The 14,361-nt window shown below is 45.2% G+C and overlaps 1 protein-coding gene across 2 annotated transcripts in view; it reads left to right on the top strand.

Moving 5' to 3' along the window:
* Nucleotides 1–6,590, top strand: part of RAB5C (RAB5C, member RAS oncogene family) — a 75,156-nt gene extending 68,566 nt beyond the window's left edge. For both annotated transcript variants that reach the window (XM_063959423.1, XM_063959422.1), the window contains exons 3-6: nucleotides 382–533; nucleotides 1,439–1,561; nucleotides 1,671–1,764; nucleotides 4,556–6,590. In XM_063959423.1, the coding sequence (XP_063815493.1) occupies nucleotides 382–533; nucleotides 1,439–1,561; nucleotides 1,671–1,764; nucleotides 4,556–4,671 (485 nt within the window). In that variant the 3' untranslated portion in view covers nucleotides 4,672–6,590. The remainder of the gene's footprint in view (nucleotides 1–381; nucleotides 534–1,438; nucleotides 1,562–1,670; nucleotides 1,765–4,555) is intronic.
* The last annotated feature ends 7,771 nt before the right edge of the window (nucleotides 6,591–14,361 follow it).

The raw sequence follows: 14,361 nt of genomic DNA, 5'->3' as shown, positions 1-14,361 counted from the left end.
TATCTGCCAGTGTGTACCCAGCTTAAGGGGAGTGCAATATAGAAGAGAGGAATTCAAGGCTTTTGCAGCAACCTATAAGAGACTAGGGAGCAGATTTATTAAGCTCGGTGAAGTGATAAAGTGGAAGGTGATAAAGTACCAGCCAATCAGATCCTAACTTCCATGTTACAGGCTGGGTTTGACAAATGACAGGAGCTGACTGACTGGTGCATTATCATCTTCCACTTTATCACTTCACCAGGCTTAATAAATCTGCCCCTAGGTCCAGTGTCCCCCATAGGATGATATCAAAATGTGACTAAATTAATACACATTGCTCTGTTTTTCTGATGCTTGTAATGTCTTTGTTCTGAAGAAAAGTAATATCTGTTATGTCCTCAGCTGCTTTCCTAACACAGACAGTATGTTTGGACGACACCACGGTGAAATTTGAGATCTGGGATACTGCAGGACAGGAGAGATACCATAGCTTGGCCCCTATGTACTACAGAGGAGCCCAAGCAGCCATCGTTGTCTATGACATCACCAACACAGTATGTTTTTTATTTTTTATTTTAGGAAAACATATTTGTGTATAGGTTTGCAGTGTTATGGTTAGGATGATGCAGTTAAGTTCTTGTGCCATGTGTATGGTATCTGTAATACCCCTTTCACACCGCCTGAGGCGGGTCGCACCCGGTAGCCTGACACGGGAGCACCTTAGGTGCCTTTCACACTGCAGTCAGCAGCCCCGGCATATTGCCGGGTTGCGGATGTCAGCGGTGGCGGGGGCGGCGCTTGGAGATCACATGATCTCCAAGTGCCACCTGTACATAGAGAGTAAAAGGGAAACGGGTCGCATCGACCCGGCTCCCGTTCACATCGCACATTGAGCCGGGTTGAACACTAGTTCAACCCTGGCACCCTTTCACACCGTACATGAAAACGGGTTATGCGTGTTCATGTGCCAAAAACCCATGTTCAGAGGTGTCGGTGTGATAGGGGTATTAGAAAGACAGCTTGTTTATAGAAAGACAATGGGTAACTTTCCAAAATCAGTATGACTGGTAACCTGTCAGTTTTGGGCTTGATTGTTAAATAGAAGTATGTTTCTCATGCAGCCACCTCTGTTGCCTGTACCATGAACACCCATTAACTACTGCCCCATTCTATATTCACACATAATTATTCTGCCATTGGCTGGGCCCGAGTGTATACTGATATAAGCTGAAAAGGAGAGAACCCCCTCTATTTCAAACCATGTGCCAACCTCAGGTCATTTGCGGCACTTTTATAGCATTAGTTTAACAAAATGACTTGAGAAAAATACTTCACGTGCTGAGTTGTGCTGTAAATTCTGACCCTATCACCGTTATTTAATATGGTCTCAAGCCCACTTTATGACTATTTAATGAAAGCGGTTTTATGTGACTTATTTTCTATGCCTTCCTTACTGTAGGAAACATTCACAAGAGCAAAAAACTGGGTGAAAGAACTTCAGAGGCAGGCGAGTCCAAACATTGTAATTGCCTTGTCTGGAAACAAGGCTGACCTCTCCAACAAGAGAGCTGTAGATTTCCAGGTGAGCTTGGTTAGACTGCCACAGGCAGCAAACAGCACTGTCATGCATTTCTACACACTGAGAAAACAGTGCAGGTTTTCTTTTCATACTTTCTGTAACTTGTTTGCAGGAAGCTCAAGCGTATGCCGATGACAATAGTCTGCTCTTCATGGAAACCTCTGCTAAAACCGCCATGAATGTGAATGAAATCTTTATGGCCATAGGTAAGGTTTACTCCTGGGCCTAAGATGGGTAAATGGGAGTAGAGGAAAGAGGAATAAAGATAGAAGGGAGGTAATGTTACCCATGGAAAGACATGTAAAGATATGTCCACATAAACTTATCCTCAAATTGCTCCAAATAGCTCCATTTATTGCCCCACGGACTTTGCTACTTAACTGCGCCAAAATACTAATCCAAAGTACCTAGTACACTAGAACGAAGGCCAAAGATTGAGGGAAAAGTGGCAAAGTTGATTCAAAAAGTAACAGTCCAGCAAAAAAACATGTGTTCGATCCAAGTGACCCTTGCCATGCAACATTATGCTTAATCAGTGACTTTATACCAATTCCTTTGTGCCAAAAATAATGATCCTCAGTACCCAGTATACTATTTGGCACAAAGAGATGGGTACATGAGGACACATCTGTAGATCGCTTTGATTTTAAAGATAAAAAAAATCTTGTTATTTTTTAATTCAACAGTGTAAAGAAAAACATATCATTTGATGGCAGATAAGAACCAAATGGCCCATCTAGTCTGCCCTTCAGGGTTATGGTATTGAGGGTTGGTCTAGTGGTTTGTATTAGGGTAAGTTTAGAGGATAGGGTATTAGGGATAGGATATTAGGGTTGGTTTAGCAGTTTGAGTTAAGATATTAGCGTTAGGGGTTATGGTAAGGGAGAGGTTTGGGTATTAAAGTTAATGTTTAAGATGAGGGTTCGTGTAGCAGATAGACTTGGACGTTATCACCAGACATTATTTCATATAAGTGTGTTTATATAAAACATTTTATGGCCATAGGCGTGACTTGATTTTGGGGGGTCAAATGTATAGACAGACAATGTCTAGGTCGACAGGCTCAAATTGTGAACATGACAACTTTTTAAGAGTTTTTTTGCATTTATTCTATCTTTTTCATACTTTACCATCCATGTTCACTACGCTTAGGGCTAGTATCCTTGCCACATGGCGAGCGAAGTGAGCCATGCAAGGGGATGCAGTACACTAATTGAGGTTTCCAGTGCTGTGACAGTGAAAACGACCCACAAAAAATCAGTTGTTTTTACATTTTCGTGTATCGACCTTTTGTCAGTGTGGACCTAATGCATATCGACCGTATGGGGTCGACCTAATGTGTTTTGACCATATGGGGTCGACCTAATGACTGTCGACCTAGACATTGTAGATATTCTATACCGCACACGATTTTTGGTAACAAAATAGCTGGCCAGTGGGTGGTATTCAATTCTTTTCATCCCTTTCCACACCCGTTCTGTTTCTGCTAACGGGCGTGTTATCATTTTAGCTCGCTACCCCCACGTTACGGAGGCGCTAAACCTGATTACTATGGGCGCGATAACGGGGATCACTTTAGAAAGGAGATTAGGAGTGATATATTATTTGAATAGCACCCTCTGTGTCCTGTATGTGACCTCTCTGCAGAACTTGTCGAAGGATAACTTATGTTCTTCTTGGAGACCGGGGACTCTGGTACCAGTCTCTAAACTAGTTGTTTTATTGTTCATAAATATGACTGCTTGAAGAGGCCTTTTATGATGAAACTGCTGCAATACTGAACAAAACGAGGTTACTTCCATGGCTGGTAAAGATATATTACCATGGTTTGATCCTGGGGCACTTTTTCATTTGGTTGTAGCCGATGGTTTTCCAAAAGTTAATAGCCCCTTTGTCTTGGTATAGGGGTGTGGGTGTTGTCTAAAGTTCTGGGGATATCCAAAAGTGGACAACCGCTTTATGGAACACTCCTATTATGAGCTACTGTAGATATGCTTTTTATCCTTATTGATTTTCATGAAAACATACATTTTTATCATATGATACTCTTGGGCTTTATTCAAAAAGTAGTATCTTTTCCTGACCTACTTGAACCCCCCCTCTTGTGCTTGTTTGCTGCTTTGGGAATCCAGCATTGATGTATTGTCTCATGAGTTTGCCTGTCTCACTGATCTACCGTCTTGACCTGTACTTTCCCACTGTTGACTCCATTTAGTTCTCTTGCCTATTCTGCAGCAATTTGCTTCTATGCAAGCGTTCAAGCACTAGCTGCTGTGGTCACAGGGGAGAGATACTGCCATGCATGATTGCACATGTAGTTCTTAAGGGCCCCATACACTAGAATAATTATGCCCGATTTCAGCCCAATTCGGGCCGATATATTGGGTGAAATCGGGCATTTATGCTGTGTATCCAATCCAATGCGCGGCCCCGTTAGCATCTGATCAGATCCTCAAAATTGAACGTGCTGCACCCGTGATATGTCGGACCCCGCAGACATGGCTGGGATCGCCCAAGATATATCGTATGCAAAAGGACAGCATACGATGTATCTAGGACGATCCTGCCGCCCGGGAGGCTCCCAGGGTGATCACCTGCGACATGTCAGATGGACATGTCGCAGTAGTGTACGGGGCCCTTTATCCCCAATCATTTACAAGCAGAGCTGTAATATCACTGTAGGTTACCTCCCCTAATTACCACATTTTTAAAAGTTTATATAGTCATAGAGCAATTACTAGTACTTACAGAAGCCGTTGCAAGAGATATTTCTGGTGTTGCAATATTGAAACAAATAGTAATTTATCAGCCAAATATTTGCTTTACATCTAGCATTATTTATAGTCTGCATTGTTGAAACATTAAAAGCTAATCTTATAAGCACATATAGTATAGACCTGCCAAAATGGGCTCTGGTTATAGTGCTATGTTTTATATTGTTCTCTGTGAGGTTGCTGCAGTCGCTCTCAAATTATTTTTCTCTTCTTCAATCTCCAGCCAAGAAACTGCCGAAGAATGAGCCCCAAAGCGCACAAGGTGCCCCTGGAAGAAATAGGGGGGTGGACCTCCAAGAAAATAACCCCCCTGCTAGGAGCCAGTGCTGCAGCAACTAAGTTGTGTACAATCCCAACCTCACCACCATCTCCTCCCTCATCTCTCTCTCCACCTGGCGGTGGGAAGAGAGGGACCAAAACATAGAAATTTACTAATTTAAAAAAAAAATTGAAATCCAAAAAATATACCGACAACAAAGAGATGAGACTGGAAATCCACTTTAAAACGAATTACGAATTCTGCTTAGTCCCCACAGAATCAGAATAACCACCCTGGTTCTAAAGGGGTAAGACGGACGCTATGAATTTCTATTTTATCATCCACTCTACCACTCCAGTTTCTAATTGATCAGCGTCCTGACGAAGATCTCATTCCACCTGCACTTTGTTCCTTGTATAAATACTAATTCAATTTTTAAGTCTTAAGTCATTTTTTTTTTAAATAAAAATGATTTATATATATATATATATATATATATATATATATATATATATATATATATATATATATATATATATATATATATATATATATATATATATATATATATATATATATATATAAAATCTCTCTCTATCCGATTAACTTGCTTCCTTTCACCCCTCTTCTCCCTCCTCCATGTTAGTGGTTATGGTGGCTGGTGAGAGAGGGAGGATTCTTAATTTCTAAAGCTTTGATACATTTTTGCTTCTAAACAGATTCTGATGAGCTCCTTGTTCATGAAATCATTCTTAAACAGTATATTGTAAGGACAGACTGCTGTGTACATTAACATGCGTATACATATGGAGTGTATATGGATATATATAAAAAAAAAATTGTATGATTTATTTCTTTATTAATTCTCTTAATACAGAATTCCTTTCTTAAGTTAAACTTTCATCCAAAGGCCTTTCTGAAAAAGTAGGATGGATCTATACAACGCTTTGGATACAATATGGCTGCCAGGAAGCTAACCAACGTTCTATTTTTCTAAAGGAGTGAGTGTTCACTCACCAGCATTGCTATTCATCTCTAGTAGCAACATCTGCTCATATTCTTTGGTCATTTTTAATCATGATAGCTGCCAACTTAAAGTTTGTTGTAAAGCCATAAAAGCACTTTCAATAAAGCAGTGGTTAGAAAATAAACAATTACTCGTACAAATACGGTTTTGGTAATCCACGCATGGAATTTATTTTCCCCACAGTAAAATCTGATGCTCCACACCAAATGGTCAACTACTTTTGCCACTAAATCCTGTTCTTCCAAAGTATCTACATATGAAGGAATTCATTTTCTTTAGAAGTGTTTAGCCATATTTTTAACTATCAAATTGTAAGCATTTTAACAAGGTCTTTCTGCTGTTCTGTCTTCTACTGTTCATTGGAAGGAATAAATAATAATGAAATAGCCATATCTTTTTAAGCAGGAAGGATAATGTGTTGTAATCTTCCATGTTTTGCACAAGGGCAAAAGGAAAGCATTAAGTGTAGTAAATGGCCACCTCTGTCAGACTTTTGAATATTACATTTGCTAACCAGAGTAATTATTTTTGTGCATTCCTTGCTTGACCAGCAGGCCTTTTATTCTTAGACGTTTCCAGATGAGCTGTAAATAATTGGCAAGATGTAACCCTGCTTTTGGGCACAGGTACGAAAGGAAATGGCTGTCACCTTAACTTTTCCACCTGTGTGCAATGTGGGATTACCCTTTAACGTTATGTATGCTGTTATGAATCACTTTTATTCTCCCAGGAATCTTTTTTGGGAGCTATGAACCAGATGTTTGAAGTATAAGGCTGTCTGAGGTGTCTGTCTCTGAACCCGATCACTTGACCAAATAACAAATTATAAGGTATTAAGGGGAAGGGACCTTTTTTTCATTTTTCTTTCTTTTTTTTCCAAATTCTTCTTCATATTCTGTATTTTGTATTGTATGTTCTCTGCAATATGTACTCAATCAGTATATCTTGATAATACAGTACGTACCAAATAGATGCTTTTGTTTCTTCCTTTTTTGTACCCATAGATCCTGCTACCGTGTTTGCATTTTGCCAATTATCATATAAAAGGTTTCATCAGTTTAATCCACCCATGAGATTTATGTTCACGCTAGGGTTAAGGCCGTAAACAAATGTATAAACTTATGTTGCCGTGTGAAGGCATCAGCATCAGCTTGACTTTATCTAACCCTGCTGGGTTTGGAGCCCGAGTCCTCGGCTGCAGGGACAAATGGCGGCTAGACCACACAGGGGAGAACAGGCACTGCCAAGTGCTCTATTTCTCCTCCGCAGCAGCTCCTAATAGCGCGATATGCTGTAGCATATGTAGGTGCAGCAACGGGACCTGGGTTCAGATCCCATCCCAGTCAGTTGGTTTAAAATAGCAGCACAGCACTGCTCATATATTAGACTAACATGCTGTAGCCTAGGGAAGCCACGCTGAGGTCATAAAACACACTGCAGTTCACCCCTGTGCTGCGGCTGTCACTGCTGGTCCTCCAGAGGCCCCCTCCTCTTGTACTGGGAGCGCCTGAGCTCCAGGGATTCCGTTTACATGCGGATCATATACAGGCTTCAGTGATCGCGCTGAGCCAAAAAAAAAGTGGGTCCCAGGGACCCCTCACTTCTAAAAATTGGGGTCCTACCGGTCTTTTTCTGGGTCCCATTGGAATGAAGGTTCGTATTAATCTTGTTTGGACACTACAAAAGTGTTGCAAGGTGAAGGTGATGGGGTGACAGTGCTGCTGGGCTGTGTAGCATGCAGGACACCCTGCACCACAGGTGTAACTAGACATTTTGGTGGCCTTTGGCAGATAGTGAATTGGTGCTCCACCTACCAGACTGCAAAGCACAGGCAATTTTTTTTTAGGGGTGTTGCTTCATGGGGACGGGTCGTGACCACATAATAGTGCCACTTCACATTACACCACACAGTAGTGCCGCTTATACACATTGCACCAGGTAAAACCTCCTATACACACTGCGACAGAGCACTTTATACACTTTGCTCCAGGTACAGCATGTTATACACTTTGCTCCAGGTACAGCATGTTATACACTTTGCTCCAGGTACAGCATGTTATACACTTTGCTCCAGGTACAGCACGTTATTATACACATTGCGCCAGGCAGAGCACATTATACACTTTGCTCCAGGTACAGCACGTTATTATACACATTGCGCCAGGCAGAGCACATTATACACTTTGCGCCAGGCAGAGCACATTATACACTTTGCTCCAGGTACAGCACGTTATTATACACATTGCGCCAGGCAGAGCACATTATACACTTTGCTCCAGGTACAGCACGTTATTATACACATTGCGCCAGGCAGAGCACATTATACACTTTGCTCCAGGTACAGCACGTTATTATACACATTGCGCCAGGCAGAGCACATTATACACTTTGCGCCAGGCAGAGCACATTATACACTTTGCGCCAGGTACAGCACGTTATTATACACATTGCGCCAGGCAGAGCACGTTATCATGCACATTGCGCCAGGCAGAGCACGTTATTATACACATTGCGCCAGGCAGAGCACGTTATTATGCACATTGCGCCAGGCAGAGCACGTTATTATGCACATTGCGCCAGGCAGAGCACGTTATTATGCACATTGCGCCAGGCAGAGCACGTTATTATGCACATTGCGCCAGGCAGAGCACGTTATACACATTGCGCCAGGCAGAGCACGTCAGTATACACATTGCGCCTGTTAGAGCACATAGAATCCACGAATTACCTGTAAAAATCAAATTATACTCACAAACAATCCAGTGTCGGCCCTCTTCTTTAACGTTGTAATCCAGGGACTTGTTTAAAATAAAATATAAAAAACGAATAACCCGAACCACGCACTTCAAGGGGTTCCATGTTTACACATGGAACCCCTTTCCCCGACTGGCGGGACCCCCGTGACTTCTGTCAGTGAAGGTCCCTCCAGCCAATCAGGGAGCGCCATGACGTGGCACTCTCCTGATTAGCTGTGCGAAGTTAATTGGGGTCACCCACAAGAGTTGCCCCAATTAACAGTGTCAGCAGCCCCCTCTATCACACTAACGCCAGACCCACAGCGTTCTCTCTCCGTCTCTTCTTCTCTCCAGCTCTCTCCTCCCTCCCCCCCCCCCCCCCCCCCCCCCCCCCCAACTATCAGGCAATTCAGCTGTTAGTGGTCGGCTGTGTTTTTCTCCATCACCACAGGTTATGTGGTGATTCACCACATAACCTGTGGTGATGGGGGAAAAACACAGCCGACCACAGCTCCAGCCCCCCTCCCTCCGAAGACGCCAGCCAGCCAAGGAACCTTTACAGCGCCTGCAATTACTGACCACTTAGTCTCCCGGCAAGAACCCCGGACACCAGTCAGCAAACCAAGGCATAGTGACTGACACGGCCGTGACTAACACGCGTCACGGCCGCAGCTATACATTACCGCCACCAAGTTCACCGGGTGGCCATAGCGGACAGACTCACGGGATTCGAGCGCACCACGTCAGCAGGGATCGGCGTCCGTGATCTAGTGGCTAAAGCTGGGCAAAGTGACTGGGGCTTCCCGCGGTGCCGTCTGAGGCAGTGGCCGCGCTGCTGCTCTTGCTTTGAGAGAACACATCAAAGGCAAGAGCGGCAGCGCGGCCACTGCCTCAGACGGCACCGCAGGAAGCCCCAGTCACTTTGCCCAGCTTTAGCCACTAGATCACGGACGCCGATCCCTGCACATTGCCAGCACCTCTCATCCCTGTGACAATCCCTGTGACAACCCCCGTCCCACCGATACACTTACGGACACCGCGAGTCAGCTGGCCTCCGCAAGCAGCCAGGCGCCAAAGAGGAGGGGAAACTGGCTCCACCTCCTCTTTATAGCATTCACCACGAGGCCAGCATGTCAGTCAAACAAATCCCCCTTACGGATTTGCGGAATGAGGAGCGCGTCCCCGGGGACCCTCCCACTTTGTACACTGGAGTCCCGTGTCTTCAAAAACGGGTAAAAAACGCGCCATAGCGCGTTTTTGCGATCACCGGGGCGTAAGTCTTGGGGGGGGGGGGGGGGGGGATGACCAACGGCCATCGATTATTCCTAATCAGTGGTTTACGGCCGATGTCGAATAGTTTTGCCATCGATGGGAGAGAACCAGATGGTTTATCTACATCGATGGCTTAGCCTAAACCAGAGGTTCTCAAACTCTGTCCCCGGGACCCCCACACAGTGCATGTTTTGCAGGTAACCCAGCAGGTGCACATGTGTATTAATTACTCACTGACACATTTTAAAAGGTCCACAGGTGGAGCTAATTATTTCACTTGCGATTCTGTGAGGAGACCTGCAAAACATGCACTGTGTGGGCTCCCGAGGACCGAGTTTGAGAACCTCTGGCCTAAACGAATAGGTGGTTTTTTGGGGGGTTTTCTTTTTTTAAAGGTGCTGGGACACTGAGCATAGCTCCGCCCCCCCAGCACCCGTGAAGCCCCGCCCCTGGTCTGTGATAGGCCCGTGGGTCATTCGCAGACCTAACAGGGACGGCCATCGATGAGTGACCATCGTGTCCCATAGAATAGTTAGACTATTGATGGCGCACAAACCGATGGCCATCCCTAGTGGTGGTGGGGGGGGTGGGGGTCTTGTTGGTCAGTGGATAGGCATGTTGTGCTGTATGGTCTTCCTGGTGGTACCAGAGAGGTGCTGGACACAGTATCGCCGCATTTAACATGCTGGCGCCGCTTAGTGTTACAAGTTTTGAAAAGCGGCGCCATAACAGAGGGGCTGGTACTTAGCTCCGTCCAGGAGAGCTCCCCACCGGCTCAGCGCCTCACTTCCAGCAGAGGCGCCGGCTTCCGTACAGCAGAGATCCTTTCCTAGGGTCTCTATCTAGACGCGTGCAGCACCCAGCCTCAGCGGAGGACACGCGATGCTGTATTTGAACTAAAGATATCCTGGAGGCGTGAGTACGGGCACACTAATACAGGAGTCCAGTATGTGAAAGTACCTGGGTTCTAACCCAGCTCAAGACAGAAATTCTTAATGTATCTATATAAATATATTTATAGATGTCACTCCAGTATATACTGGGATATTCTGCACTGTGTCACTGGTACCTGTAGTGCAACTTTACTTGTAAACGCCAGCATACTGTTGGAATATGTATAAGTATTTATAGTTAGATCTATATAGCTGTTTTGTATTAGCAATAGCTCTGTTTAGGATATTATTGCTTCCCTTTAAGAAAAACACAGGTTTACATGTATAGTGTAGCACGAATGGCATTGCTGCCTCACAGCGCTGACAGAAGTGTGCCGCGACCCATGCTTGGAGTCCCGGATTTGTTTTCCAAAGTGCAAATGCCTATTTCTCAAACGTCCTAGAGGATGCTGGGGTCCACTTCAGTACCATGGGGTATAGACTGTTCCGCAGGAGCCATGGGCACTTTAAGACTTTTTCAGAGTGTGAACTGGCTCCTCCCTCTATGCCCCTCCTCCAGACGTCAGTTTAGAAAATGTGCCCAGGCAGACTGGTCGCACTCTAGTGGAGCTCTACTGAGTTTCACTAAAAGACTTTTATGTTAGGTTTTTTATTTTCAGAGAGACTGCTGGCAACAGTCTCTTTGCTTCTTGGGATTTAGGGGTAAGAAGTAGGAACCAACTTCCTAAATAGTTTCATGGCTCTGCTTCTGCTGACAGGACACCATTAGCTCCTGAAGGGTACTGAACACTAGCTGCGGCTATGCGCTCACTCCCACAGCATGCCGTCACCCCCCTAACAGAGCCAGCAGTCAGAAGACTGGTGAGTAGTATTACCGGAGGTCTGCAGAGAGGGATCTCCGGTCATCGTGACTGCTTAAGGAACTGCGCAGTGAGCGGGAACGCTGCGCGAACATGCTCTCCATGACACAGTGCACAGCAGGGCATGGGGGGGGGGGGGAGGGGGGGCGTCTCCCTGAGCAGCATGAAACCTACTCTCACTGGCAAAAGGTGGCATATGATGCTGTGGCACAGCCCTACACCTCCGCCAGTATAAATATCTAATTTCAATAGCTGAGGAAAAACACGCCATTGCAGAGGGGGGGCTTCTTCCTCAGGCAGCCAGCACACTGCTCAGTGCCATTTTCTTCCAGCAGACAGCAGGGGAAGAAACGCTGATCCTCCTCTCCACTTCTGACTCGAGTATTAGGGGGGAAAAAGGGGGGGGGGGGGGGGGGGAGTGTATATTGTGGTACTCTAACCTATTATTGGCAATATATATAGCGCGGAAAGTCTCTGTGTACAAAGTACACAACACAGGGATTTTTTCTTTAGGCGCTGAGTTGTGGACTGGCAATTCCTTTCTGTGTCTCTCTGACAGATTTTACTGTGGGTCTGTCCCCTATAAGCCCCGGAGTGTCTGTGGTGTGATTGTGCACGTGTGTAACATGTCTGAGGCAGGGAGCTCTTCCCCTGAGGGAGCCATTTTAGGGACACAGTTGTAATGTGGTGGCGCTGCCGACACACCAAGAGCCTGAATGGGTGAAAGAATTACGTGATAGTGTGAATCATATCAGTAAGAGTTTGGATAAGTCTGAGTCTCATGCAGAAAACTGGAGAAAATCTGTCGAAGATGTGATTTTTAATAGTTCTGCCTTTTCATCCACAGGGGACACCTCTGGGTCACATAAAAGGTAATTTGCACAAATAGTACAAACTGATACCGACATGGACTCTGATTCCTGTGTCGACACTAGTGATTCCAGGGGAATAGATCCAAAATTAGCAAAAAACATTCAATATATGATTGTTGCTATAAAAGAGGTGTTAGAAGTTACGGAGGCCCCTCCTTTACCACAGGAGAAGGCTTACTTTTGTAAAAAAGAAAAAGAAAATTAATGTAACACTTCCTCCATCTCATGAGCTGAACAGTCTCTTTGAGGGAGTATGGACCAATCCTGAAAAGAAATTTCAGGTTCCCAAAAGAATTCAGGTAGCTTACCCTTTCCCTGCAGAGGACAGGAAAAGGTGGGAGTCACCCCCTGTTTTAGACAGTGCCCTGTCGCGGTTAACAAAAAAGCTAATTCTCCCTGCGCCTGGGACGGCTTCACTTAAGGAGCCAGCAGACCGCAAGTTAGAGAATAAGTTGAAATCTATTTATGTAGCCAATGGGACACTACTCAGGCCTACCATTGCCTGTGCGTGGGTGAGTAGTGCTATTGAAAAGTGGTCGGAAAACTTGTCATCAGACATTGACACAATAGATAGAGACGAGATACTCCTAATGTTAGGTCATATCAAAGACGCTGCTGCGTACATGCTAGAAGCCATGAAAGATATTGGTCTCTTGGCTACCATGACAATCTCAGCCCGGAGGGCGTTGTGGATTCGCCAATGCAATGCTGATGCAGATTCCAAAAGGAATATGGAGGCTCTCCCGTATAAAGGTGAGGCCTTGTTTGGAGATGGTCTGGATGTTTTCGTTTCCGCGGCTACCGTGGGTAAGTCGACATTCTTGCCTAATGCTCCTGCGCCGGCGAAAAAGACACCTCGCTCTCAGATGCAGTCCTTTCGGCCCAATAAATACAAAAAGGGTAAAGGTTCCCCTTTCTTTGCGGGTAAAGGAAGGGGAAAAGGAAAAAAGTCCAGTGTCTCCAGTATCACAGGAGAAGAAATCAACCTCTGCTTCTGTCAAATCTTCAGCATGACACTGGGGCTCCCTTGCGGGAGTCTGCTCAGGTGGGGGCACGTCTGAAACTCTTCAGTCAGTTCTGGGTTCAATCTGGCCTGGACCCGTGGGTTGTACAAATAGTGTCCCACGGGTACAAACTGGAGTTTCAAGACATTCCCCCATGCCGATTTTTCAAATCAACCATACCAGCTTCTATCCCAGACAGGGAAGTGGTGGCAGCAGCAGCAATACAAAAATTGTGTCAGGATCAAGTCATTGTCCTTGTTCCCTTGTTACAACAAGGAGAAGGGTTTTATTCAAGCCTATTCGTAGTTCTGAAGCCGGACGGCTCGTCAGACCGATTCTAAACCTGAAAACTCTGAATCTCTACCTGCAGAGGTTCAAGTTCAAGATGGAATCTCTGCGGGCAGTGATTTCCAGTCTAGAGGAGGGGGACTTCATGGTGTCAGTGGACATAAAAGATGCCTACTTACATGTTCCCATTTATCCTCCACATCAAGCTTATCTGAGATTCGCAATACAGAATTGTCATTACCAATTTCAGACGTTGCCGTTCGGACTCTCCACGGTACTGAAGGTGTTCACCAAGGTGATGGCGGAAATGATGGTCCGCCTTCGACAGCAAGGAGTCAATATAATTCCTTACCTGGACGATCTCCTGATAAAAGCGAGGTCCAGAGAAAGGTTGGTGCAGAACATTGCACTCTCCTTGACAATACTTCAACAACGCGGTTGGATCATAAATTTTCGAAGTCGTAGTTGGAAGAGACGTCGTTTGTCCTTTCTGGGGATGATACTGGACACAGGTGCAGAGGGTATTTCTTCCAGTAGAAAAGGCTCTGGAAATCCAGAGAATGGTCAAACAAATTCTGAAACCTACAAGAGTGTCGATTCATCAATGCATTCGGTTGTTGGGAAAGATGGTAGCGGCCTACGAGGCCATACAGTTTGGCCGATTCCATGCCAGAGTATTCCAGTGGGACCTGTTGGACAAGTGGTCCGGATCCCATCTACACATGCATCAGAGGATAATCCTGTCATCCAAAGCCAGAATCTCGCTCCTGTGGTGGCTACACAGTTCTCACCTAGAGGAACGCAGGTTCGGGATTCAGG

This window comes from Pseudophryne corroboree, chromosome 3, assembly GCF_028390025.1.
Source record: "Pseudophryne corroboree isolate aPseCor3 chromosome 3, aPseCor3.hap2, whole genome shotgun sequence".
NCBI classification, from domain to species: domain Eukaryota; kingdom Metazoa; phylum Chordata; class Amphibia; order Anura; family Myobatrachidae; genus Pseudophryne; species Pseudophryne corroboree.
This window is presented reverse-complemented; position numbering and strand designations above follow the sequence as displayed.